Genomic DNA, 25,652 nt, shown 5'->3' on the forward strand with positions numbered 1-25,652 from the left:
ACCCTGGGAACTTCAATCTACCTTTGTGCTAGTGCCATTTATTTATTTATTTATTTTATGTGTATATAGTTTTACTGTGATATTGCCATTGAAACACAGGAAGGTTTGGGGCATGGATATCTTAACTGCTGTTCTTAGTTCTATCAGCGTGCTTGTTAACTAATTTGAACAGATGATCAAACTATAAGTATGGAATGTAAGCTTAGTATTTCATGTTTTGTACTTCTGCTGCGACCCAAAAGAACTAAAATCATAGCACCGAGGACCGAATTGTACTGTGGTCATTTTGAACCCTGAGCTGTGCTGTCCTGCCGCTCCGTAGTGAGACAGAGGTGCGCTGTCCCACCGGCCTGAAGAGACAAGTCTGGGCAGAAGATAAACCAGGAACCAGAAGTAGAGAAATTCTCACAACCTTATCGTACGCATATTTTGGATATTCATCTTCTAGCTTTTCGAGACTGTTAATTCAAAGTAGTTCAGCTTTTTACCTCAGTGTATTAAGTTCCAGGTGCCTCATTTGACCAAACTGAAAATGTCACTGATAGTTTCTGATCCCTGTTCTCCTTCCTGGGATAGCTCAATGCCTCCTGACAGATAGTGTAAGGTTTGTGGGGTAGGCTTTGGGAGATAATAGAAACAGAAGAGAAGTCAGTGTGAGTCCAGCTCAACATCCCCCTGGGTTTGTGTTCAGTTTGTCAGTACTTGAGACCAGTCCCTAGGGAAAAGTACGGGAACAGTGGGTGAACAAGAAGTTTAATCTATAGTAAGATCTTCACGCTCTTTGGAATGATTTAATGTAGTGTGTTTCATCTTACACTTCAGATAATTTTCACTCAGAAACCTTTGGCAAGGCATCCACTCACAGTGGATCCACATAGCTAGTGCTTCCGCATCCTCCACTTCACTTTGTATTCCAGGCAACGTTTAGCACCCGCTTCTCTGCCTAGCCTTATGAAAATTCAGGTACAGCATCGGTTTTATGGTTCATCTTAACCACCAGCTTGTGTATTGGTGGTGAAACATGCTGGCAGTAAGAGGCAGTGTAGTGCAGCTCGTTACAAGCTTGCGTGCTGCTGGAGGTGCCTACTACAAATGCTCAGCGTCTAACAGAATTTAACGACAGGCAAAGGTGGGAAGGCTGTTTCACTCAGAAATGAGTAGTTGCATTGTTTCTTAGGTAATCCAAATCTTCCCCTTTCTGAGGTGTATTTCTATTCAAGCTTTATGCTGTTAGAGGATTTCTTGAACTGGGCTTCAGAAGGGTGCTCCCTACCTTTGTCCCCCTCAAGTCTGAGGGAAATCGGTTGTTAGACCCTTCCTGATAATGTCTGCTCTCACTGTAGCAGGTATGGAAGACCAAAAGGGTCCGTTCGGTTTGTGGTGAAATTAACCGAAGTTAAATTTCTGCATCCTTCCCGGGAAGCACATAGCTCTCTGCAGACGGGGCTGTGGGACTAATTCTGATTACAAAACCTTGCTAGCTGAAAACATCAGATAATAATTAAAAAATAAAGAAGTCACTAACTGGTCAGTAGTCAAATGCAGATTTAGGAGGAGAGAAAAGACTTTTGGGGAAGTAACTTTAGCTTTCCTAATCAGAACAACTTCATCTCAGGAGTTGTTTCTTGGTTTCCCTCGGAACCTTTGCGCTGTCACAATGAATGTGTCACGGTAACTCTGCCCACGGCAACTCTGATCTGTAAACGATGCTTCTGGCAAACTGAAGTGGAGCACATTGCGTTTGCTGGTTGGAGAATGTGTTTTGGCTTATTATGTTTTGCTGAATTGTTCCTGTCAGTGCCAAAATGTGGACAGGTGAAATGCAACCTACAGAAATGCTTGTTTTTAAAGTCCTGTGCAATTATAACTTCATTATATGGAGCCTTCGCTTGTAATTTGTAAATTTTCTTGTGCATTATGTGTATTGTCAATATATTGATGTTAGAAAAAACATTAAATGGCAGTTTTGGATATTGTGAATGGAATAGTTGGTGGGAATTAAATAGCCGCAGTTTGAGCAGTGGTTTTAATATTCAATTATTAAATATTATAGTATTAAATCTAGAGTTGAACTGGGAAGTAAATGAGAAGATCTGATAGTTTATAGCGACAGTGTGATACTCATACTAGCAACCAAATGGCTTGAATGTACGTTTAAAATTTTAAGCAATTGATTTGTTGTTTAACTTGACTCTCTTTGCTTGCTCCTTAAAGTAGAAAGTTTGGAGTGAGGATTTCTGCTTAAATGTGAGATATGGGTTGTGTTGCTTTTTTTTTTAAAGACTTTGTGAAAATGTGTTTTTTTTTTTTGTTTGTTTGTTTGTTTGTTTGTTTTTGTTTTGTTTTTGAAGCTTAATCATGAAGTCCAACTCAGGAATCTTTGAAGGTGGTGTCTTTTTTTTTTTTCAAATTTCTTGCATAGCTTGTGACTAAGATTTTCAACCTTTACAACCAAAATGCAACTCTTTTAAACTCTTCAGACAGTCTCTGAGAAGTGCTCTCTGCAGGATCAAAGGCAAATTTCTTCTTAAAAAAGTCAACTTTTACACATTTTTTAAAAAGGCTTTTAAAAAGGCTTTAAAAATGAATGGCTTAAATTATATACTTGGTAGTTCTCCAGAGGTATTTCACAGACTTCCTTATAGATTGACAGCTGGTCTTCATAAACAGGAAGTTACAATGTTAAGTATTTAATACTGCATTTTCTTCTTTGTTTTAACAGCTCAAAAGGAAGAGAAGAGAAAGAAAGATAAAGCGACAGAGTTTATAGGGGCATCAAAGAAAGCTATTGCTTCAGCATCTATGGTGGAGAAACATGCATCTTCCCTCACTAAAAATCTTCCAACAAAGAAGTCCCCTTCCAATTCTAGCACATCACTAATGAAGCAGACACTGAAACCTGCTGGGAGTTTCAAAGGTGTAATTCCCAAGAAACCATGGCCTTCAACAGGCGGCGTTCCTTCAAAACAAGCAGCTTTTTCTCATGACTCGCCAGTTTCCAAAAAACCAGCTGCATCCAGTTTGGCTGGAGGACTCAAAAGGCCTTCGCTGTCTTCCGTTTCTACTGCATCTGGAAGTAGTCAAGCAAAAACACAAGCTAGCCCTATCCAGTCGCAGCCCAACTCACAGATTCGACAAAATATTCGTCAGTCCCTAAAAGAAATTTTATGGAAGAGGTGGGTGGGAATTCAAAGCACTTATTTTATATAGGAAGCTACAACTAGAAGCAAAGGGTTAGCCTGCAGAGCTTTGTTTCTTTCTTGCTAAGTGATACTAAGGGATTTAATTTGTGCTAGAAATTACTACAAGTATTTTTAGCATTAGAGCTTTATTAAAAATAAAAAATCTGATGTCAAATAATTGGGCATGTGAAAAAGCCTTTAAAAAAACGTCACTATCCCATTTGTAGTGAGAGACAATGACAGTTGAAGAATTAAATCACAACATAGAAATGTTTATAATGCAGGTGACCTGAAGCTGATATCTGGCAATGGTGGTGTTTGGAGATGTAGGGGTTGTACGAAGCATAGTGTAGGGCTTGCTGAGGCAGAGGTTCCTTCTTCTCCCAAAGTTAGCAACTGTATTTCATTTTTTTTTTTTTTTTTTTAAAAAAAAAAAAGCTGAAACATTGTCCCACAAATATTAAAGCTCTTGTCAGCTGTCAAGGCTTAGGCCACTGTGCTCTGGTAGTGTCTCTGAAGTAGAAATGCTGTTCACAGTGGAGGGTCTAAGATTAAAACTGAAGTGTTTTAGCTCCCTCAGTAGCTCCTGACAAAAAAACAACAACAAAAAACTAATTACAGTGTCATGAGTAGGAGTATTTGTAAGGACTGACCTGACTTGAGTTCATTAAGGCTGTCTTCCGTGGTCTTCTGTAGACAGTAGCAAAAGGTTGCCATAGTTGACATTTTGAGGTCCTGAGATAGACTTTGGCTTTGAAATGTGTTTTAAGGAAGTCCTCACTGAGTGAATAAAAGCGTGGTTAACTCCTTCCTCTGAAAATTTAATTTTTATGAATGCTGCCTGAAGAATTCGTGCCTAACGTAAATGCGCATACCCTTTCTTGTTTTTAACAGAGTCAATGATAGTGATGATCTGGTCATGACAGAGAGTGAAGTAGGGAAAGTAGCACTCAATATTGAAAAGGAGATGTTTAATTTGTTTCAAGTTACGGACAACCGATACAAGAGTAAATACCGTAGCATCATGTTCAATCTCAAGGACCCAAAAAATCAGGTTTGGAATTTACTTATACAGTAAACGTACTGAAATATATTCTGTTTTTTAAATAATACATCAAAATCTATCCTCAATATGTAGTTTCAAGAGAGAGACTTATGAATTATGCTACAAAAAATTGTTTTAAAGCCATTCAAATATTAAATAATCCAGTTGGAATGGAAGTCCAGTTGGATCGCGTGTATTTATTAAGATTGGCCTTTGTAGTGAAATATTTGTTTATTGAGTGGCATTCTTAGGAAAAAAAAAATGTTTTCTTCTGTGACGTTCTGTAGTTTGTATGGGATACTACTTGTGTACATGATAATTTATCTTTTAAAGGAAAAAGAAGCTGGTGCAGATGGAAATAGTGACTAGACAACGTAATTTTTTTAAAAAAAATCTACTATAGATAAGAAACGGGAGTGGCAGTTCATCTCTCGAAATTCCTGTTCAGTAGAATTGATAGTATATTTTATGGTAATATGGAAAATTCATACTTCATGATGATTTCATCATTAGTTTCTGGTTACTGCACCATTCTAAGTTTTCTTAAGATTAACTTGCATTTTTAATAGGGAATTAAGAAACCTGAAAGGGTTTTGACAGTTCAGCACTGCAAAACATGTTAGTTGCTTAAGCTATTCAGCATGGCAACAAAGTGTGGTTTGTTTTTTTTAGGGACTTTTTCATCGTGTTCTTCTTGAAGAAATCTCACTGTCAAAACTAGTGAGAATGAAACCCGAAGAACTTTCATCTAAAGAACTGTCTGTATGGAAAGAGAAACCAGCCAAAGCGGTAAGCAATACAATTCTCCAGTGTGTCCTTAGATATAAACTAACAGTAACTTCACCAGCCCTTACCACCCATAATTAATATATGGTTTTCTTCCTAATGAAATATGAATAACGTAAGCTGTTTCTCTTCCACTAGCCAACTGATAAGAAAATACAAAATAAAATTATAAAATCAGTATGCAGACTTCTTACTAAAGTGTTTTTGTTTCTCTCAGATGTTAGAGTCAAGAACCAAATCACACGAGATCAAGAAAGCAGCTGTAAAACGGGAACAAGTGCCAGATGTAAATATGGAAGATTCTCCCCCGGTGTCTGATTCTAAGTATTAGCTATTGCTTTAGCGTGGAGGTGCCAAGGGAGATAAATGCTAACTAGAGCCTCAAATTTTGTATCAGAAATGCAGGTTGTTTCAATGAGCTGTGAGAATATCACCTAGTAGGTGTGCTATGAGCATTTTCCTTTTGGTTTGAAGGAATGCAACAGCCTAGTATCAGGCATATATATAAGCATGTGCTTCTAAAATATCAGATGATGCGTGTTTTTCAGACCTTTGTCTCAGTTTACAGCAAAATCTTAGCCAATTGTTTTCCCCCCCAAAAATGTAATCAGTATTACAATTCCGTATTCTCAGGAAGCAGTTAATGTGATAGTATCTACTTCAGAATTACATGAAATGAAATGAGGACAAATACTATTTGAGAACTCTGTTTGACATGATATTCTTGAACAAATGACAAAAGGGGAAGAATATTTCAAAATTCTATCTTTTTATAAGTGCTGCTCAGAGCAGTAGTTCTGCACAGCCCTTAATATCTTTTTAAAGAACTGGAATTAACGGTTTCAAAAGTATTTTTTTATGATTGAATTTAGCAATCAACCAGAATGTTTTCTGTGTTTGTTCACTTCCAGGAGAAGCAGAAGTCAACCCGAACTGTACAAAATGTAAATAGTGCTCCTTCTCTAGATGTTTTTAGCAGTGTGTTGAAGGATACAACAAATCAACATCGAGCCCATCTTTTTGACCTGAACTGCAAAATCTGTACAGGTATCTACTGTGTTGACTTTGTCTGAAGTAAAAGAATTGTTAAGAGCATTGCTTACTTACTTGTTTTTCTCTTCAGACCTTTTCATTGTTAAAAAGTAATCAAAAACACTTTAAAATTAATTTTGTAGGTCAGATTTCAGCATCTGAAGATGAACTACCACCGAAGAAGATAAAATTAATGGCTTCTGCTAAAAAAGCAGAGTCAAAATCTAAACCAGAAGTTCAGCCGAAATATGAAAGTTCTGCACCATCAGCAGCAGCGGAGCCTGCTAAAGAGGCAGCCTCTGAAAACACAGAGGAAACCGAAGTTGGACCTGCAGCAGAAGCAGTTTCCCAGTCAAGCTTAGAAAGAACTTACATTCCTACAACCCAAGGCCATAACAACACAGATTCTTCATCTGAAGAACCTTCGACTTTTCCTGCCTCTTGCACTGGTGCAGTTGTCACAACTGTAACAGTTTCTGGCCGAGACTCTAGAACAGCAATGAGCGGCTCCTCTGGTACTACGACGACAGCCCTGCGCTCTGGTACTGCATCTGATAAAGTTTCAACAGGGGAGACAAAGCAGGAAATGTCAAAACCAGTTATGACTGTCCCCAAATCAATATTGACAAAACCATCATCCTCACCAGATCCAAGATACTTAGCTGTTCATCAGTCACCCAATATCAGGTGTGTATATTTAATAGTAAGCTAAGCCACTGAATCTTTAGTCTCGCTATGTTCAGTTTGTTTGTCCCCCTTTGCTTCTTACCCTCCCCTACCAATAATCAAAAGGCATGTTCAACTTTAAATCCGATTACCTGAACTTTAAATTTTTAATTCATCATCTCCTTGTTTACCTTCTCTAGTTGGTAAAATTTTCTGAGCATCGTTAGATATTGACAGTAAAAATTCTTCAATGTGTTGAAGAATTAAAACTTGCAAGATATTTGAAGAAATAAAACTTGCAAGATATTTGACTTTAAATCTGCACGTGCATTCAAATATATTAAGTGTTTGTGAGGGTTGGTTTAAAGCTGCTCCAGACTTTCATCCTATATTGGATGAAAGTGGAAAACATTAACAAAGCACTTACTAAGGCTTCTGTTACTTTATTTTAAAAAAAAGCAAGTAATTGATCAATAAAAGGTGGGAAGAAAAGAAGAAGAAGGAAGCATTCTTACTGTGCTCTATAACGTTTCTCTTTTGGATTTGTTTTGCAGTGTTGCCGAGCCACGCTCACCTCAAGGCAGCGATACTTCTCTCTTCCTCTCTCGCCTCAACACCATTTGGAAAGGATTTATTAATATGCAGAGTGTGGGCAAATTTGTCACTAAAGCATATCCTGTCTCCGGGTGCTTTGATTATTTTAGTGAGGTTAGCACTGACACGTTTATGCGTTTAGATTATATTGCAGTTCCTGTTGTTAGAAAGGCTGGGGTCACTGCGTATGTTGTTATATTGGAAGTGTAACAAAAAAAAAAAAATTGCATCCCTTTAGTAATCTCCTTTAGTAATAGGAACAGTAGCCCAAGGCGGGGGGAAGGAGAGAGAGCCTTTTAAAAAAAATTCCTCACATATTTGTGAAGAATTCTCACGTCTGTTAATATGTTTATATATATGTTAGTATCTAACATAGAATAATAGCTTGATTTCAAGATCAGTTTTTGACGAGAAGTTCTAGAGCAAGTGTTTTGAAATAGATGCCTTGTTCTGCTCACAAACAGATGGATCACTGATGTGATCTATTAGAAAAGTTTGGCCATTTATTAAAAATATCATCCTTTGATTAACTTTGATGCAACTGCTTTTATATTTTGGGAGGGTGTACATTCAACTAATTAGGTAGTATGACAGCTTGTGATGAAACAACTGAGCAGTTATTTAACTTCTCTGAAGAAGTGTATTTGTTGTGACTGGGGGTTTCAGGCGTGTGGTTTAGGTCTTTTCTTAGGAGGGTTGGTGGCTCTCTTGTTGTTTTTGCTAAAACAGGTTTCACTGTCATCATGACAGGAAGCTAACTAGAATTCATATGGGTGCAAAAATTTCAGATAAATTGAAAGTGTAGGTAAAAGCTATACTACATATAACAGGTTCCCTGTAAAAGCAAAGCTAACAAATATAATCGGCTGATAGGCATACAAAAGTATTTGACCTTCCACTGCTATCTTCGTCAGGCAGTGCTTTTTCTGTTTTGTGTGTACTGCCAGCCTTCCAGTAATATGCCATAATGAACGCCTTGCATTTTGGAAATAGCCCATCTGAAATTAGGAATGTATATGTGCAAGTTTAGTAAAATATAGTACTGCATTATCGCCTAAGCTACTGGGATGGGGCAATCTGTGCTGGTTCGAAACTGTAGCCTCTCTTTCCTTTTCTTATACGACCATGTAATGCTTCTTGTTTAGGATTTACCAGACACGATTCATATTGGTGGGAGGATCTCACCGAAGATGGTCTGGGATTATGTTGGCAAACTCAAATATTCACTTTCTAAGGTATTTACTTAAAATCCTTTGGAAAACCAGGAAGAAACATACAGCAGCTTTTAATAGAATTTCCTTTTTACTAATTTATATTGATGTTGATCATACCTAGAAAACTACTGCTACCACTTATTCCATTGAAATTTTTGATTTATTGAAGAAACTGGTTTGCCTGTTGAGCTGCCAATCATCTTTTCCCTGTGTAGTAGTTAAACATTCATACAACCTATTGTTTTTTAATGATTGAATATAAACCATCTATTTATTCAGTTACTGAAGATAGAAATTCAATTTTAAAAGACGAGGAAATTATTAGTAAGTGTATGTAATAAGTTTTACTACTTAAACCCTTATGGATTTAGTAAAAATGAAGCACAGTATGCAAACATAATCTAAGAATTTTCCATTTCTTTCATAATTATTTGAATATTCTGAACCTAAAGAGGTGTAGCTTGATGTGAGATACGTAAATAGTTGGTATTTCTGAAAATGACAAAATTAATTCTGGTTTAATATTACCGATTGAATGACAGTATTTTCTTAAATCTTGAGTATTGTGTTGGAAAACAATAGTTGAGTACTTTTACGATTTTATTTGCTGATATGTTACAGGTTGAATTTTTCCACTTTGATTTTGTATTTCAGAAATTGTGTTTGATTCGTTTCCATCCTGCCACAGAAGAAGAAGAACTTGTCTATATCTCTCTCTACTCCTATTTTAGCAGTCGTGGTCGTTTTGGTGTTGTAACTAATAACAAAAGACATGTCAAGGATCTCTACCTGATCCCACTGAGTTCTAAGGACCCAATTCCTTCCAAACTCTTGCCCTTTGAGGGACCAGGTAAGCACAAAATTTAGGGGAGGTTAACTGCTAGGTAAAATTACAAAACGAGTAAATCAGAGTCCAATTGGTTTTGAATGTTTAATGTAAGCATAATTAAAAAAATATAATTTTATAAAAACATTTTAAAAGTATGCGTATAGGAAAAAATTGCAAAGTCAATCATCTCAAGGTGACATGGTCTGAAACTCACATAGCCTTTCCAACAAGATAAATATCTGCTGTTAGGAGGATTTGTTTACCCATAAAATGGAGTACATAGAACAGCCACTATATTGAGACAAACAAGCAAACATTACCAGAACATTAAACCGACCCTACTTTCAACAACCCATAAATCCACCAAGTTTTAGGTCCCTACAAGCCATGTGCTGTCCCTTATATCACGTAGGAGACTCTTATCCCACGGAGCAGTCAAGAAATCTGTGAAGACAAAGGTAACGTTTATGGTTTCACTACATTGTTGTTATCTCATGGTGTGTATTACGCTGTGCATGCAATATGCATGTACACGGGGTCTGAAATATTCTGTGCTACCTGGATCAAGTTCCAGACAAATCCCTGACTTCAGAACATTGGTTTTGCCTGGGAGTAGGCAAATTCCTTTTGCGTAGGTGGCAGACAGTAGGTGGTATAGGTTGGTATATATTACAATCTTCTATTTTTAGTTAGTTATCAGCAGTAATGTATGGCTTGAATTTGCTCCATCTTTGTGCGTTGAACATGGAAACAGAAGAAATGAGAACAAATTCAGACGTGAAACACCTTTATATTACAAAATTTGAAGTCATCTTCATCTGAGGATGGAGGCGGTGCATATGCTTAGTTTCCAAATAAGTACCTTTTTTCATATAGAGTAACAGGTTGAGGAGCTTAAGAGCTACAGGTTACAATGAAGGCAAAACTTCATTGTTGTAAGGATGGTTTGCAAAATACTAAACAGTGCAAAATAATTACACATTAAAACACGTAAGGAGCTGACCTTTCTGACAAGCTGACTGTCCTCTACTACCCAAATACAAGTTTAGGACTAAACTCAATAAAGCATTCTCAGGGCTTATATTCATAAACAGATGTGTGTTCTGCCTGGCCAGGTTTTCACATGTTAATGGCATGCAACTTAAAAAACAATAACAAAAAAGCACCACCAACAAGCAATGTAATGCTAGGAAAATACTCTTCTTTCCTGCATGAAATTGCAAAGGGCGCTTGCTTTGTGTTCTTGGACAAGATTTTTCTCATACACTCTGAGCCTGTCTTATCCATCCCTGAACAGTGCACAGTCTACGTCATTGTTTTTAGGCTACAGCTAAAAAGGCAGGCTTGTTGCTACCTCAAGTCATCATGTAGTCTCTATAAACTGAACGTAAGCACCTGGTAGTCTTTAATTTACCCAGTTCTTGAAAAGTAGGCAAAAACTATTATTCCTGTTTCATAACCAAAAAACAAGAACATGCAAGTGTTAACACTTGGCACAGGGAGGCAGACAGAGTCCTAAACTGTGGGCTAGATTTTCCAGCCCGAATAAATGAACTACATTCCTTTCTGGACAGTAACATATAAGAATGAGTTTGCCATTGAATTGGCTACGTCTGCAGTCTTCCGCTGTGCTTTTAACCTGCTCTAGGGAAGCATTTAAGTGATCTTCCCCTCCTTGCATTCTTGAGCAAACATAGGCTGTCCTTTTATTAGCGATGATCTCTGTCTCTTACAGGGATTCAGAACAGTTTTTTTTTTTTTTTACTGTTAATTTTAGATACACATCTTTTTTTACTGTTAATTTTAGATACACAGTCCAATAGATTTTTGAAACCTGCTCGTTTCAATTATTCAGTGTTTGAGATGCATGTTGTGACTAGTTGGATAAATCACAGGTCTCTGCAGAAGAGCAGATAACCAATACGTTAATGACAGAAGAACAGTGAATGCTTATGAGGAGTTTTAGGGTGAACACAGATTTGAGAGATACTCTGCACGGGTCAATGCTGACCAAATGTGGAGTCATTACTCACATGCTGATAAAGAAAAAATGTAAAGCAGTCACTCAGAGTGAATCATACCTAACTATTGAGTCTCTTCAGAGTGTACACAGTCTTCCCAAGTAAGCTGTCTTTTGAGCTATGCCCTGATGTTATGTATTAATGTAATTTCATCTGGGGTAGTAAACTATAGTGATCAGAATTGCTAGGATTGCTTTTAGGCAATGGGTTGAAAGGAGTTTTTAATTGGGTGAATCAAGGATTTTTGATCCTTTCCAAATAATCTTAGATTCACCAAAGATAATTACATGTTTAGTTCCTGTCCTGCCTCCTTTTGTTGTACATCTTGCCGTCCCTGCCCTCTCACAATGGAGTAATTCTGCTCACATTTCTTACTTAGGGAAGGGTCTGTGGCATCAAACTCAATTCTACAACAGTGTTAAAAGTCACCTTGATGGAATGGTGTAAATGTCAGTCCGGTGTTTTAGCACAGATTAGAACAGAAATGTAATTATTAAGTTTAACAATGCCTTGTGCTTTTTTTGTAACAGAAAGTGAAGTGTTTGTATTTTGTTGTTGTTGTTTGTTTGTTTGTTTGTTTGTTTTAATAGCATTAGTTTTTTTCTCTTTATTTCTGGTTCTTCAATTCCAACATAGCCCTACAGAAAGTTAGATTGCTTGTCCAGGTTTTCTCACTTATCAGTATCTCTGTGTATATAAGGTATTTGCAAAGTATTTTGAAAGGCAATATTTGATTGGGGGGGAAGTGGACAACAATAAGTAGAAAGTAATAATACAAAAATAGGAAAACTTTAATTTTTGAACATTAGAGACATTTGCAAGGACATCTTTCAGTAATCATACCTGTTACTGCAATATTAAAGAATATCAAGGGAAAGAATTAAAATATTTTTTAGTTACTGTATACAAATTTATATAAATAGTAAATAAATATAGATACATATGCTTATGAATTAATGTCACTGCGTGAAATTTAGAAGAACTGTTACTGTTATGACTCTCATAGCTGCCATTATATAAAATGATAAGTTCCTATTGAAAACACAGATAAAAAATAGTAGTTTTTTACATATACAATCTTTGTGTTTCCTTTCAGGTCTGGAGTCTTCACGTCCAAATTTAATTCTTGGATTGGTTATCTGTCAGAAAGGGAAGCGTCTTGCTACTAGCATGGATACAGTCAAAATAGAGGAAAAGCGCAGCCGAATTCAGGTGCAAAAGGGAACAGAAACATCGCTGTACTCTAAGGGGCCAGCAGCTTCTTCACAAGAAAAGAAAACTCCAAAATACACACTGTATTCGGGAGATTCAGCTGTAAGTACAACACCACCTGGATTTCCTCCACCTCCACCCCCACTTCCCGTTCCAGAAACCTCATCAGTTACACCTTCAGTAATACTGTCCTCAATTAAGAGTGGAACCACAAGTACCGTAACGCCACCAGTTTCCGCTACTGCTTCTACAAGTGCTACTGCTACACATTCTTCATCCTCAAAAACTGCCACACCTCTTGAGCACATCCTCCAGATACTTTTTGGTAAAAAGAAGACTTTTGAACCTCTTGCTAAGGAGACTGAAACTGTCCAGTCTTCAAATCAGGAAGCTCAAGCAGCTGTGGATGGAGGTGTGTCAGCTGTTCCTTTGCTAGATCCCATTGTACAACAGTTCGGACAGATGTCAAAAGACAAAGCTATAGAAGATGAGGAGGATGACAGGCCATACGATCCCAAAGAAGAATATGATCCAGAGAAAGCTTTTGAAATGCAGACTGGTGAAAGCAAAAAACTGTATAGTGTGGAGAAGCCCAGTAACACAGCAGAACTAGAGGTTGAGGCCTATGATCCGGAAGACAAAACTATCTTGGAATCTATCTTGGAATCAAAAGTTACTGTTGATGATTTACCTAACAAAATGTATACAGACACTAAAAACACTTCTGTGGAAACACCTGCTTTGTATGTGCCAGATTTATTTGTGCCTTCATCCTTGGTGGAACAGCAAAAAATGTTAGAAGAATTAGACAGACAAATAGAAGAGCAGAAACGACAAATAGAGGAGCAAGAAGAAGCCCTCAGACAACAACGAGCAGCTGTTGGTGTTTCAATGGCTCACTTCTCGGTGTCTGATGCTTTAATGTCACCTCCACCAAAATCTTCCCTACTAAAGACTGAATTGTTCCATCAGGACCAACAGGCTGCGCAAAAAGTAGATTTACCTTCCAATCAGCAAGAACAAGTTTTAAACCAGAGCTGTGACACTCAAGCGAGTTTTCCAAACACTTTGCAGACTTCACTTGGTAAGGAAGATAAAACTTTAATTCCTGCTACTCAGCTTAATTACGGTGGTGATAATTGGGTTTCCAGTGAAAAGGCTCCTGCAGTGCTGCAGGAAGAGGCACCTAATAGCAAATTTGAAAATACTGTTCAAGTTACTTTGGAAAATGTGAGTCAAGCAGTTTCTGCAGAACCTTCTACATCCAAGCCTTTACGTAAAGTGCTGCTTCCGACACCTCCAAGTACGTCTTTTCAGCCTAATTTCTCCACATCTAATGACGGTCAGTCTTTGCAAGATATGCACAAAGTATCCTGGTCAAATGAGGCAAATCCAATGTTTACTTCTCAGGAAAAGGGACCTGGTCACTTTGAACCAGACAGGGGTCTTTCTGCGGTGCAATACGAAGAACAGAGAAACCCTCAGCCTCATCAATTTGTAGAACAAACTGAATCTCCACCAGTTCAGGGTGAGGGTGGACCTCTCCCACAGCACTTTGAGGAGAACCGAGCTGGAGGTCCGTTTCCTTTGTCTGGGCAGAAAGGAGGACCTCCAGCACCACTGATGCTCAACGCACCCGGAGGACCTCATGGACCTAATTTTAGAGGCCCAGCGCCACAGTTCTCAGAAGAGCATGGTTCTCCAAATAACGATGGACAAAGAGGATCTGCCCCTGGAAGATTTGGAAGTCAAAAGGGTCCCATTCCTTCCTTGTTTTCTACACAGCATGGACCACCATCTCTGTTTGGTGATAACAGGGGCCCTGCTCCGTCTTATCACGGTGTTCCAAGAGGAATGTCACCATCTCAGTTTGAAGATCATAGGGAGCCTCACATGGAACAAAGGGAATTCTCAGATTCCCAATATAACGAGATGATCAGGCCTCCGGGACAGTTTGAAGGCCCTGATCAACCTCAGTTCATGGGAAACAGAGGACCTTCGCCTTTTCCTTTTGGAGGTCAAAGGCGACCCCCACCAGCTCAGTTTAAAGGACAGAGAGGAGGTCCGCAGTTCGGAGGGCCTAGAGGTCCAGCCCCTAGTCATTTTGGGGGACCAAGAGGGCCTCACCCAAATCAATTTGAAGGGCAAAGAGGTCCGGCTCCAAACCATATACCCGGCCCACGAGGACTTTTGCCACAGCCATTTGAAGAACGGAGAGGAGGGAGTCCACCACCCAGGTTTGCCAACCAGAGAGGTCCAGCTCCGCTTCAGTTTGGAGGACCAAGAGGAGCCACACCTCCAATGTTTCCAGAACAAAACAAACCTCCCCTTTCCAGATTTCATTTCCAAGGTCAGTCGCCACAAAACATGAAGCCAACCCCAAGACCACTCCTGGACCTTCCCAGTCATCCACCAGGCCACAGAAAGGAGATGTGGGAGGAAGCTGGGCCGTCTGCACCTCTTTCTGGTATTCCTGGGCAAGGGCCTGAGTCAGAAGGACAGTGGTCAGGATCTGACTTCCGAGAAGGCAAAAATCTTGAATTTAGAGGCCAGACATTTGAAGGGAGACAGAGAGAGAGATACGAAGGAGGAAATAAAGACAAGGTTTTAGATCAGCCAGAGCCTCAGCAAGCAGATAATCGACAAAGCAGACCCTTTGAGGAAAGACGAAGGGATCGAGAACATGGCAGACCTTGGGAAAGAGACCGTGGCAGAAACTGGAACAGAGACAGGGACTGGGAGAGACACAGAGACAACACCTACAGGAGACGTGACAGAGAACGATCAAGAAGCAGAGACAGCGATCGTGACAGAGACCGAGACCGGGATCGAAGCAGGGAGAAAGAAAGAGATCGAGACAGAGATCAAGATCGTGAAAGAGGAAAAGATCGGAAAGATCGGAGTCAAAGTAGGGAGATCGGTAAAGAGATGAAGCCAGAAACACCTAAGGAAGGTCAGAAACCAACAGAAGCAGAAGCTTCATCTTCCACTAATCAGTCATAGAACTATAACTGCTGTTATATTTCCCATAGATAATATACAACACTGCAAGGACTGAGTCAATGTCTTCTGTATATACTGTATATTCTCACCTTTACAAAAATGCTGTTGTAAATCTAGCCTTACAAAATGTACTGACAAATTAGCAATTTTTGAACAACTGTGAATGAAAATATTCAGGTAGGTAAAAGGCAAGAACATACTGGACTTTCACTTGCTGCATTTTGTGCATAATGTTTTTCTTATAAAAATTCACAGCGTTACCTGTTCTGAGATTTTGTTTTTTCTACTTGCATCTTTATCTTAAAATTTCCATTTACAGTACAGAAATAGAAAAAGTCTAAGAAGAGCATATTGCTTTTTAAAATTATAAGGTTATGTTTTCCAGTAACTTGAATTGTAATTTTATAAGAGAATTTAATCAAGACCTTAGGAGCCATACCTTTACATCTCATGTATGTGATATTTTGGTGTCAAAGTTGTTCCTACAGCACACGCTTTAAAAAAGGAGTCAAATATTGCTGTCTTGTTTATTTTACAATGGAAGGGTCATGCGTATTTAGGAGAAGGCTGCAGAAGAACAGTGTTACTGATTATTGGATGGAGGATTTGAAAACGGAATGTTATAAGCTTAAAGTGCACTATCTTCCTTTTTATATACAGGTATTTTGTGTTTTGAAATCCATCTGTTAAGTGTACAACAACGAAACGAACCGTACCTAGTTTTTCATGTGGATGAGGGGTTTTTAATTTCACATTTTTACAAACCTGCAATTAAAGAGTATATAAAAGTAGCACCTTTATAACCAGCAAAAAATTTTAAAAATCAGACATCTATTGGCAAAGAGCTAAGACTACAAATGAATTGGTATACCAAAGGAAAGAAAAAGAAGTTTGTTAAATAAAAGAAGTTTATTAAATGGGCCATTGAATTTATTTCTTCGATTGAAATTAATTATGTGGAGCATTTCTTGGGTTTTCTTTCGGCAGAACTTTGCTGGAAATTTAAGAAATGTCTCCATTTTCCTGTACTTTCGATTCTAAAAGTGTTTTTCTCCTAAAAAAAAAAAAAAAAAAAAAAAAAAAGTGTCACTGTTGTCAGACCCTGCTTATGCTGGTAGTGTATATAAGACTGTCCACTGAAAAAGGTATAAAACTGCACTAAGTTTGAAAAGAAGATTGGTAATACTTAATGTGATTCAAGAGGGAAATTTTTCACTGTGAAATACATTACTCTGCTACTTTTCATGTATTCTTCAAGTATGTAACTCTAAAGAATGAAATAAAGAAAACCCTGCTGGTTTACATTTTGACCATGTAAATTACAGCTGCAGAAGTATTTTGATATTTTTATAAAATAGTTTTGCAAATGTAAAATTAGATTCCTATAAACATTTGCATCTTGAAGTCTACATTACAAGTAGCAAGTATGTCATGTATCTCACTACAGATTTTACAGTTCACATTGGTGCGTCTTACAAGTCCTTATACATCGAGGATTTGCTGGTTGAAATGATCGTCTGTATTCTGAACCTGTAGACAAAATGTTAAAATGCAAAGAGGCGGTATTAAATGCAAACATCTACTATGGCGTAAGATTTTTCTTAATGAGATGTTTCTAATTTAAAGACACATAAAAGTATGCAAAAAGCAAGTGTGTTTGTTTAGGTTTACTTGATAGAAATTTCTGTAAATTGTATTTTATATGACAAAACATATCACTGTACATTAAAATATGGGACTTCACAGGTTTTTGTTACTCTAAGTAGAATAAACATCTACAGTGAAACGTTGTCCATTTCTTAAATCTGTACATGTGTATTATTTTCTAACTAGCTTTGCTACTTCTCAACATGCCACCACAAGAGGCTGATGGCACACAAGTTTCATTTCCATCTGTTTAACAAAAGATATTTTACACGATGCCACCACGCCCAACTGATACTTACTTGTAGGTGTTCTGAAAAACATGTGAAAGTCTGTTCTTGTGATTTTTTCTCTCAGTTCTAACACGTGCCCTAATTTATTCGGAAGATTTTGTTGTTTGAGTTACTTTCAGATTTTACACCAAAAAGATCTGGAGAAATGAATAATTAAGTAATTTATTTTGGCTTTGAGCTATGGAAATACTAGATTCCCGGACCTTTCATTGTTGTGAAATAGATGGGTGAAAGTTTTCTTTTTCCTTATAGGAAACACTCTTTTATCACAGATTAGTTTGGAGAATCTGTTCACCATTAAGGAACCGTAAATGCACCTCGCTCATTTTCATGGCATGATGCAGTAATACCACTTGACAACTTCGGAAGACTGGAAAGGGGCTTTTGAGTCGGTTTACATCAGAAAAGTTTTTACACACAGGTGCATTACCAAGGCGTTTACCTCCACCGTACCTGCGTGTAGCAGGCTCCTGCCTCCAGTGCTGCGGAGACGTGCTCCTCGGGGGGGGGGGGGGGGGGGGGGGGGGGGGAGAAAGGCAGAAAGGGAGGAGAGAGCATCCTGCGACAAAGAAACAAAACACACGTGTTAATTTCAAAACATCCTGGCTTTTTTCTCCCACGATTTCCCCTCCTGATGGCTGGTGCGCGGGTGGGCAGCTGAGGCAGCCCCGGGGCCGTGTGTGTAGCCCCAGCTGGGGCCGCTGAGCTCCCATACGGCTTTTTTTTTCTTTCTTTCTTTCTTTTTTTTTTTTTTTTAAATAATTTTATTTTTATTTTGGCTTTATTTTGGCTTTATTTTTAGGCACCGGGAGCGGCTGAGGCCACACAGCCGCCGAAATGAGCGAGCTTCGTTGTGCTCAGCAGCTGAGGTTCCCTCAGCGAAGGCTTTGACGTTCTCCGACTCGTGTTAGGCGATGCGTTCCTGCACCGTTCGCATCGAATGGGGAGGCTTGACGCAGAAAAACAAAAACGAACAAAAAAAAAAACCTTAAAACCTTTGCAGCCCTTTCTCCCCTCAGCGCTCCCCTGCCTTCCCCTCGCCGTTCCCTCACAGACCGCGCTCTGCGCGCCCACCCCGCCACTTTCTCCACAGCCTAAACTGAAACAAAACGCAAAGCCCTCGAAGCCGGGACCAGCAAGGAGGGCTCAGCACCCGTCCCTGCGGGGCTCGGAGCCCGATGGTGCCCGGCAGGACAGCGAGGGGCCGAGCCGCCGCCTCATGGCGGTTGGCGAAGCCGCCCTCAGGCCGCAGGCGCCGGGAGGGCGGCGGTTGAGGGGCGGTTGGCGGCGGCTCTTTGGTCGGCCGGGTGGGCTTGGAGCTGCCCCGGGGGAGCCTTCGGTCCCCTCAGCGCTAGAGTGGGCTGAGGGGGCGGCGGGGACCCTCCTGGACCGAGCCCGGGGGTTCCTCGACCCCTCTCCGTCCCTCCACCGAGGGGCTCCCCCCGGCTGTCCTCAGCCGGAGCCCGTCTCTTGGCGTCCCCCAAGGGTCCCGGAGCGGGGGCTGCTGTGAGGGGGCTGCGGGCGAGCAGGCATCCCGGAGCCCCCCCGGGTGCTGGCAGGTGAAATCCCTCCCGTGAGCAGCGGTGTCTGGAGCTGGGGGTGCTCGGAGCTGGAGCCTTGAGTCCTCGTGGTACTGGAGTTACAGAATCTGTATTACGTTTATGTATTGCTATTATTGCTTTTTTTTTTTTTTTTTTTTTTTTTTTTATGGCTGTTATTGATAATTTTTACGGGTTTTACGGTTTAGCGTTTGAAAAAGGTGTTGGTAACTGGTTAGGCGCGCTGTAGGCATGTCAGGATCAGGATCGGCCCCAGAGGAGCCTCGGACCTCCAGTCCTCCCAGCACGGCCAGCGCTCCCCAGCGCGCTCCGGCTGCTGGCGGACCTGGAGGCTCAAGCAACGTTGCCTTTGGTGAGCAAAACCTTAGCTTTACCACCACAGACCTCAGCCTGGTGGAGATGACAGAAATAGAGTACACCCAGCTCCAGCACATACTTTACTCACATGCGGAGGGACAAGCTGCTGAAGGTGAAGTAGAAGCCAGGGTCGGTTCTGCTTTCTTAGCTGGCAGCTCTGCAGAGCTGCCTCTGCCCCAGGCCTCGGCGAACCCCGGTCAGGATGGGTGTTCCTCAAACAGCTCTGGGAGCCGGGCGGTTTTCCCGGTTATCTGCCAGTCAGCATTACCCCCCGACGGCAATTTGCTAAGTTCAAACCCGTGTGTGGGCCACGTTGACTTCCAGGAGCTCAGAATGATGTTATTCAGTGAGTCCAACCCCCCTGCGAACCAAGCAGATAAAACGCCCAAGGGTAGTAGCTCTGCAGAAGTCGCAGGACACAGTTTAGTAAAGGTTAAACATGGTGACAGTTCTGTTGGGACGAATAAAGAAAACATTCCTGTCGAAAATTCGGCACTGCCGTCAGAGTCTAGATCTAAATCTGCAGTCAGAGTTCGATTGGAAGACAGATTCAACAGCATCCAGACAGAAAACCCCAGATGCCAAGAACCCCAAGAATCTGGAGTAACTCTTAACAAGTGTGTTGTAATTAATTTTAGCTTATGTTATTAAGATACGTATTTTCATAGAGTTGAAAACTGTTTTTCTAACTAAAAGTACTTCAGTACTTCTTTAATACACGAGCTGATGAGTTGGGCTTTTGTAAACTGTGCCAGTCACACGTGGCTGCAACTCCACTGACCTCTGACTACTTCCTTCCCTATATTGCATAAATGGCACAGAATGTGGTTACAAAATTAGTTAATTTACAACTTTATTCTTGATAACAACACGTATCATAAATAGAGGCGAGAGAAGAACATGACCTACTTTAACTTGCACCTTTATGAAAGCAAGGTAGCTTTTGATCCTAATAAAACGAGGAGAAGTTGGTTGTTATAATTAATGATATAACTTGGAGGCCTCACTGTGAGGAAAAATTTCCAGCAATAATACTGCCCTGTAACTGTATTAGTGTGCTGATAAAGTGTTTTATTGAGCCATAAAGCAGAATAAGATACCTTGCACAGAATAAAATGCCTTGTCAGCTGATTTTATTTTTTTTTGTCGGTGAGGTAGGAGATACAACAGCAGTAATGATTTCTTTTTACAGTAAATGGAAGTGGGTTCTAGGTGATAGTTACTAGACCATGTGTAGCTATAAACTTTTCTATGCACCTTGTTTTTCAAGTAATCAGTCTTGTATGTTTTTTTTGTTTGTTTGTTTGTTTGTTTGTTTGTTTTTTAAGTTTAGTAACATTGATTCGACAGCCAACAGAACTGATAGGTGTTCCTCTTCATCAGCATCAAAACAAGTGTGCTACATTGGTGAAAAATAAGACCGTACCTACCGCACCTTCTTTACAGTTCACGTATCCATTGTTTACTATGAACACGTGTTCTGCTTCTGGGAGTGCTAATCCTTCACAAGCACAGGTAGGTAGATAATATATTCTGCACTGGTTGTACTCTCCTGATTTCCAATGCTAATAGTGTTAATCTTTTGAATGTCATAGACTTCTAAAGTCTTGTGTTAAAGTGTGCCTTGGTTTCAATAGGCATGAGTAGTATGATCTATAATTTAATTAATTTATTAATGTGTTAATCTGTAATGCTATCTAAAGTAATTCAAGCCATTGTGTGGTAGTGTCATTTGTAAGTGTGCATCGGATATTAATCAGTAGGCCATTAGATTTCTTAAGATCTTAAGAGAAAGATTTTATTTTAGTATATTGGCTTCACTTATTCAAGAGGAGAAGATGTTTAAAAAGTACTTTTTTTTTAAATAAAAAAAATAGAAAAATACTTTTTTTTTTCCCCCCAAACTCACAGTAAGCTCTGAAGCAAGAATGATAGTATGGCACTCAGGAAATCTCAGAGTTGTATTAAAAAAAATAAATCATTCTGTTAAAATCCCATGCAGAAGTAATTGAGATTTCTCATACGCCATTGAATCAGGAAGCCAAAACTTAAGAAATTCACATGAAGATATCAAAATTCTCCTTTTTATGTAATCCTCTAAATATTTCATTTTTGGTTTTCACAGACCTCTGGAACATCTTGCACTATCTTGGAAGCTGCCAAACATCAGGACCTTGGGATACCCAGAACGTTTTCTTTCTGTTACCATCAGGAAATTGAATCCACAAAGCAGACAGTAGGTGCTATGAATAAAGCTTTGCCTGAGGAAGTTTGGATTAAAGTTGGAGGTAAAACATTTGTCTTCTTTATACTTAGGTTTCTCTGTCCTCCAAATCTGTATTTTTTTTCCCGAATTTGTGTATTTTCCACGTTTAATGTGATTGTAGTTATTCACATGTGCTGTGGTCTTTGTCTGAAATGTACTGTAGGCAATATGGAACTAGATTTCTCCCCACCCAAAAAAGTTCAACACCTGTAATTTTAGCTATACTTCCAAAATCGTGTAGCACTTCTAGCTTGAAATGAGAAAACTTGAGGCTCTAAAGTATCTCTGAAAGGCTTGGCCTAGAGTATGTAATTGGATTCTTTCTGCATTTTTGGCCCCAAAGTTGATATAACAGGTCCAGTTACCCAACTAAAGAACAGTTAAATTACTTCTTTAGGTGCTAATCCAAAGGCAGGCATGATCTCAGGAGGTTGGCTGAGAAAACAGAAGCTAGGTGGATTTTGGAACAGCAAGCAGTGCTTTGGGGCATAGGACACGTGTTACTGTAAGAGGCAGTCTAGGTTAGCCATAAAGCTTCGGAGATTATTCCACATAAAACAAAAAAATAAATCTTCAATGATCAATATTTTCCATGATCAATAGGAGGGTTTTCAATGGGGTCTTTTCCTCTTTGTTTTGCAAAGAAGACACGTTATGCAAGCAAGCACTAAGCAAAAGAAGTTGCAGCCGAGTAAGCCCACTGGAAGCAAACGTAGATCGCAAACCTCTTAGTGACATTCAAAATATGTGTGATAGCCAGAGCGCTGCGCCTGCACAGGGCTCCTGGCAGTCAGCACAGTCCAACCCAAGCGTGCAGGTGCAGAGTGGTCCACAGGAAGGAGTTGCTCAGCGAAGAGAAAGACATAACCGCATGGAGAGAGACAGAAGGTAATTTCTATGAGAGGCTGCAATACAAAGTTTTTGAAGGCTAAAATACTGATACTGTAATACTCCCATCTTTATCCAGAGGTAGAGGTAAATCTGACACATTTGTTTTACTCACAAGAAAAGCGATGCAAGTGGTGAGGGTTTGGTGTCAGAGGAAAGAAAAATTATGTTTAATTGTGGGCTGCTTTGTTGTTTTTTTGCTCTATAAACAAAAAGAGTATTTTAAAACATTTAACCAGCTCTAGAATGATAAGGAAACTAACATGCACATAACATGACTAATTTACAAATGTAAAGTTTGTAGTGAACAAAAGATAGCTAGATTAAAATAGAACAAAATGCAGTCCCCAAAGTTTGTGGCTTGTGGCAGATGCGAGTAGTCTTCCTTCTTTATTTTTTATTTTTTTCCTTCCTTCTCTCCCATCTGGATGATAACCTCTTGTATTTGTCTTTAGGCGCAGAATCCGGATTTGCTGTGATGAACTGAATCTGCTGGTTCCATTCTGTACCGCTGATACTGATAAAGCAACAACATTACAATGGACAACAGCATTTCTCAAGTACATTCAGGAAAAGCATGGCGATTCGCTGAAACAGGTTCGAATCCAGTTTCTTTTTTGTTATTGATAGAACTGTGAAGCATTTTAAAGTTATTGTAATGTAGCTCATAGTATATGGGATGCTTCTGTTGGATGCTATTTGTGAAGGATCATTGAGCTCTCCTTTTTGGTTTGTTTTTGACCAGCTGCCCTCAGAACAGTTTCAGTACAGTAGTGTGGTGTCCTCAGGGTTTTCAAATTTGATTATTTTTTAGCTAGTGTCACGCTTAGGAATTGTGCTGTCTGGACGTTGTAGAATTAGGGTCTTGAGTCCTTTCTTTTTTTCGCCCCTCCCTTTTTCTCTATTCCCCTTTTGTTCACAGAGGTATCATCTAGCTAGCTTGCATGAACAGGTAGCTACATGGTGGGGTTCGGGAGCTGAATACCAATGGTATCTCAGAATGGATGAGAGTAGGAAAGGGTTATATGCACTATAAGATTTCATGTTCCTACTGCAGTACTTGCAGCCCATGAGTAATTCTGCCTCTGCCAAGTATCTTAAGAGAGTAGCTGGACTGTGTATAGGAAAACCTTGTCAAGATACTGGCATAGCCGCTCAGCAAAGAAGGTGTATCTGGGTCTTTTCAAGACACTAGTGAAACAAAAACATGCGTCTCAAGTAAATACTTACGTTAAGCATAATTATTTTTTATTATTTTGATTTTTAGGAATTTGAGACTGTGTTCTGTGGTAAAACAGGCAGGAGACTAAAAATAGCAAGTTCAGACTCGTTTGTAACGTGTCCACTGCAGGAAAACATGCATGGAGACCAAGTAGCTTGAACTGACTGCTTTGAACTGTATGGAAAGCGTGGATAAATAAGTGACCCCCGTTTTTTTTTTCATGTTTACATGCTGGGATTCATCTGATTGTGATGAATTTGATATGCTCCAGGAGTGACTTTCAAAATATAACTTGTAAAAATGCATAAATAGAGCTTAACAGAAAACAGTCTTCATTCAAAATGGAAATGAAAATTGACTGCCAGCAATATAAATCAGTGTTCTGTTAAAGGGGCTTTGGGACTAGAGGCAATAAGAAATTGTCGTGATGCCTTATTTTTCTCTTTTTGCTCTTTTTCTGTTTGTGGTTGTGCTCTTCTTCCTTTATTTCTTTTAAGCTGATACATTACAGTTAGGACTTGTAGAACATCAACCTATTCTGTTATTTTAATGACTAGAGGCAAATGTATTCTTTAAATGTAAAAAGGAATTAAAGGTACCATATTATAATGCCCTTTTTTTTCTGATTAAAAGTTTAAAGGTTATGTTGGTTAATCGAGTAAGTGCATAGTTACAACTGTGCTGCTATTATGGGGTTCATGTTTGCCATGCATAATTTAACATTCATCACTCCAAAGAGTAATGTAAAGCTATTACCATTGTTTTTATAGTGGTGCATTACTTTAATGCCTCTCACACAACTGCCCAGCAGTTTCTTGTACTGGTAAGTCCAAAAATGGCACATTGTAACCAGCAGATTATTAAATGCACAAACTATTTTAGTATTTAAAGATTAATATGTCTCTATTGTTCATAAGCTTCAGCATTTAGGGCAGAGATAGACTATTGTGTGAGCTGAAAGTGGCTTTATTAATTTTGGTGATAATAGATGATGCCAGCAGGTTTTAAAGTACAAAAAGATCTCAAAATAAATACTATTTTAAATCACGGATATTGACAATTTTGCAGCATTTTATTTCCAAACAGTCCTAGTAAAACCAGTTTTGTAATATAGAGTTCATCTGAGCATTTGATGTGTATAACGACACTTATAACAGCACAAAGAAAAGGTTAAAAAAAATCTCCTTTTATTTTTACAACAGTTCATACAGTTGTTTTTTTTGGCTGAACTTTAGAAGAGCATCCTTTCTTATTTGGGGTTTTATTCACAATTACTGTGCAAATAGCTTACGTAGAGGTCGTGAAAATGCTGTTACTTAACTTCCTTTATTATTATATGGAAATGTACAAAAGCTCTCCCCTGTAAGTTAAAATATATACATTGCACCTTTTGCAGAATTTGATTGCAAGGGCTTAGTATTTGCTATGTGAGATGCAGTCTGAAAACAGACAGCGTATCCATAAGCTATGTTCTTTGCCCAGAATATTAAGATATTCAAATACTGGCTATTTAAATGCCTAACTGCCACTGATGTAAGTAGCAGCCAGGTGCTTGAATACCTTAATGGTGCAGACGTAGTGCACAAACCTGTGTAACTGAAGTCAGTAGGAGCAGCACCAAGAATTCAATTGCCAAGGCTCAAACTTTTATGCAGAATAGCCATGGTGATCTTTAGGACAGCTAGGGAGATGATGGTGGAAAGGAATGCTTCCTCTCGCAGGTCTCTTCAGCAAAGGGAGAAAGGGAAGGTGAGGTTGTTTAGCAATAAAAATTCTGGAAAATAATCGGGGGAGGAAAAAATACTCATAAAGCATCTTTAATTACAGTTGTCATCTGAT

At 39.2% G+C, this 25,652-nt stretch overlaps 2 protein-coding genes and 1 long non-coding RNA gene across 4 annotated transcripts; 2 read left to right on the top strand and 1 right to left on the bottom strand.

The window, feature by feature from the left end:
• The first annotated feature begins 2,634 nt into the window (after positions 1-2,634).
• On the top strand, positions 2,635-16,711 carry LOC311445940 (death-inducer obliterator 1-like). Its single transcript, XM_084538554.1, has 10 exons — positions 2,635-3,176; positions 4,077-4,236; positions 4,900-5,016; positions 5,231-5,337; positions 5,897-6,060; positions 6,189-6,732; positions 7,266-7,419; positions 8,451-8,540; positions 9,174-9,369; positions 12,466-16,711. Exons 1-10 carry the CDS (start codon positions 2,803-2,805, stop codon positions 15,582-15,584), a joined length of 5,025 nt encoding a protein of 1,674 aa, XP_084394680.1. The 5' UTR covers positions 2,635-2,802; the 3' UTR covers positions 15,585-16,711.
• LOC311445946 lies at positions 16,558-19,656 on the bottom strand. The gene is made up of 3 exons (XR_014698680.1): positions 19,517-19,656; positions 17,975-18,080; positions 16,558-16,638 (listed from the first exon to the last, which is right to left on the bottom strand). It is a non-coding gene; the product is annotated as an uncharacterized lncRNA (long non-coding RNA).
• TCFL5 (transcription factor like 5) lies at positions 18,479-25,598 on the top strand. 2 transcript variants are annotated; one of them, XM_084538560.1, is made up of 7 exons: positions 18,479-19,151; positions 19,269-20,054; positions 20,766-20,952; positions 21,563-21,725; positions 22,351-22,591; positions 23,047-23,188; positions 23,859-25,598. In XM_084538560.1, the coding sequence occupies exons 2-7, from the start codon at positions 19,312-19,314 to the stop codon at positions 23,970-23,972; spliced, it is 1,590 nt and encodes a 529-aa protein (XP_084394686.1). In that variant the 5' UTR covers positions 18,479-19,151; positions 19,269-19,311; the 3' UTR covers positions 23,973-25,598. The 2 variants fall into 2 exon arrangements, with proteins under 2 accessions (XP_084394686.1, XP_084394685.1); XM_084538559.1 differs by having other exon boundaries at positions 18,480-19,151; positions 22,348-22,591.
• Positions 25,599-25,652: the final 54 nt, after the last annotated feature.

Source organism: Aythya ferina (assembly GCF_964211825.1).
Source record: "Aythya ferina genome assembly, chromosome: 16".
NCBI classification, from domain to species: Eukaryota; Metazoa; Chordata; class Aves; order Anseriformes; family Anatidae; genus Aythya; species Aythya ferina.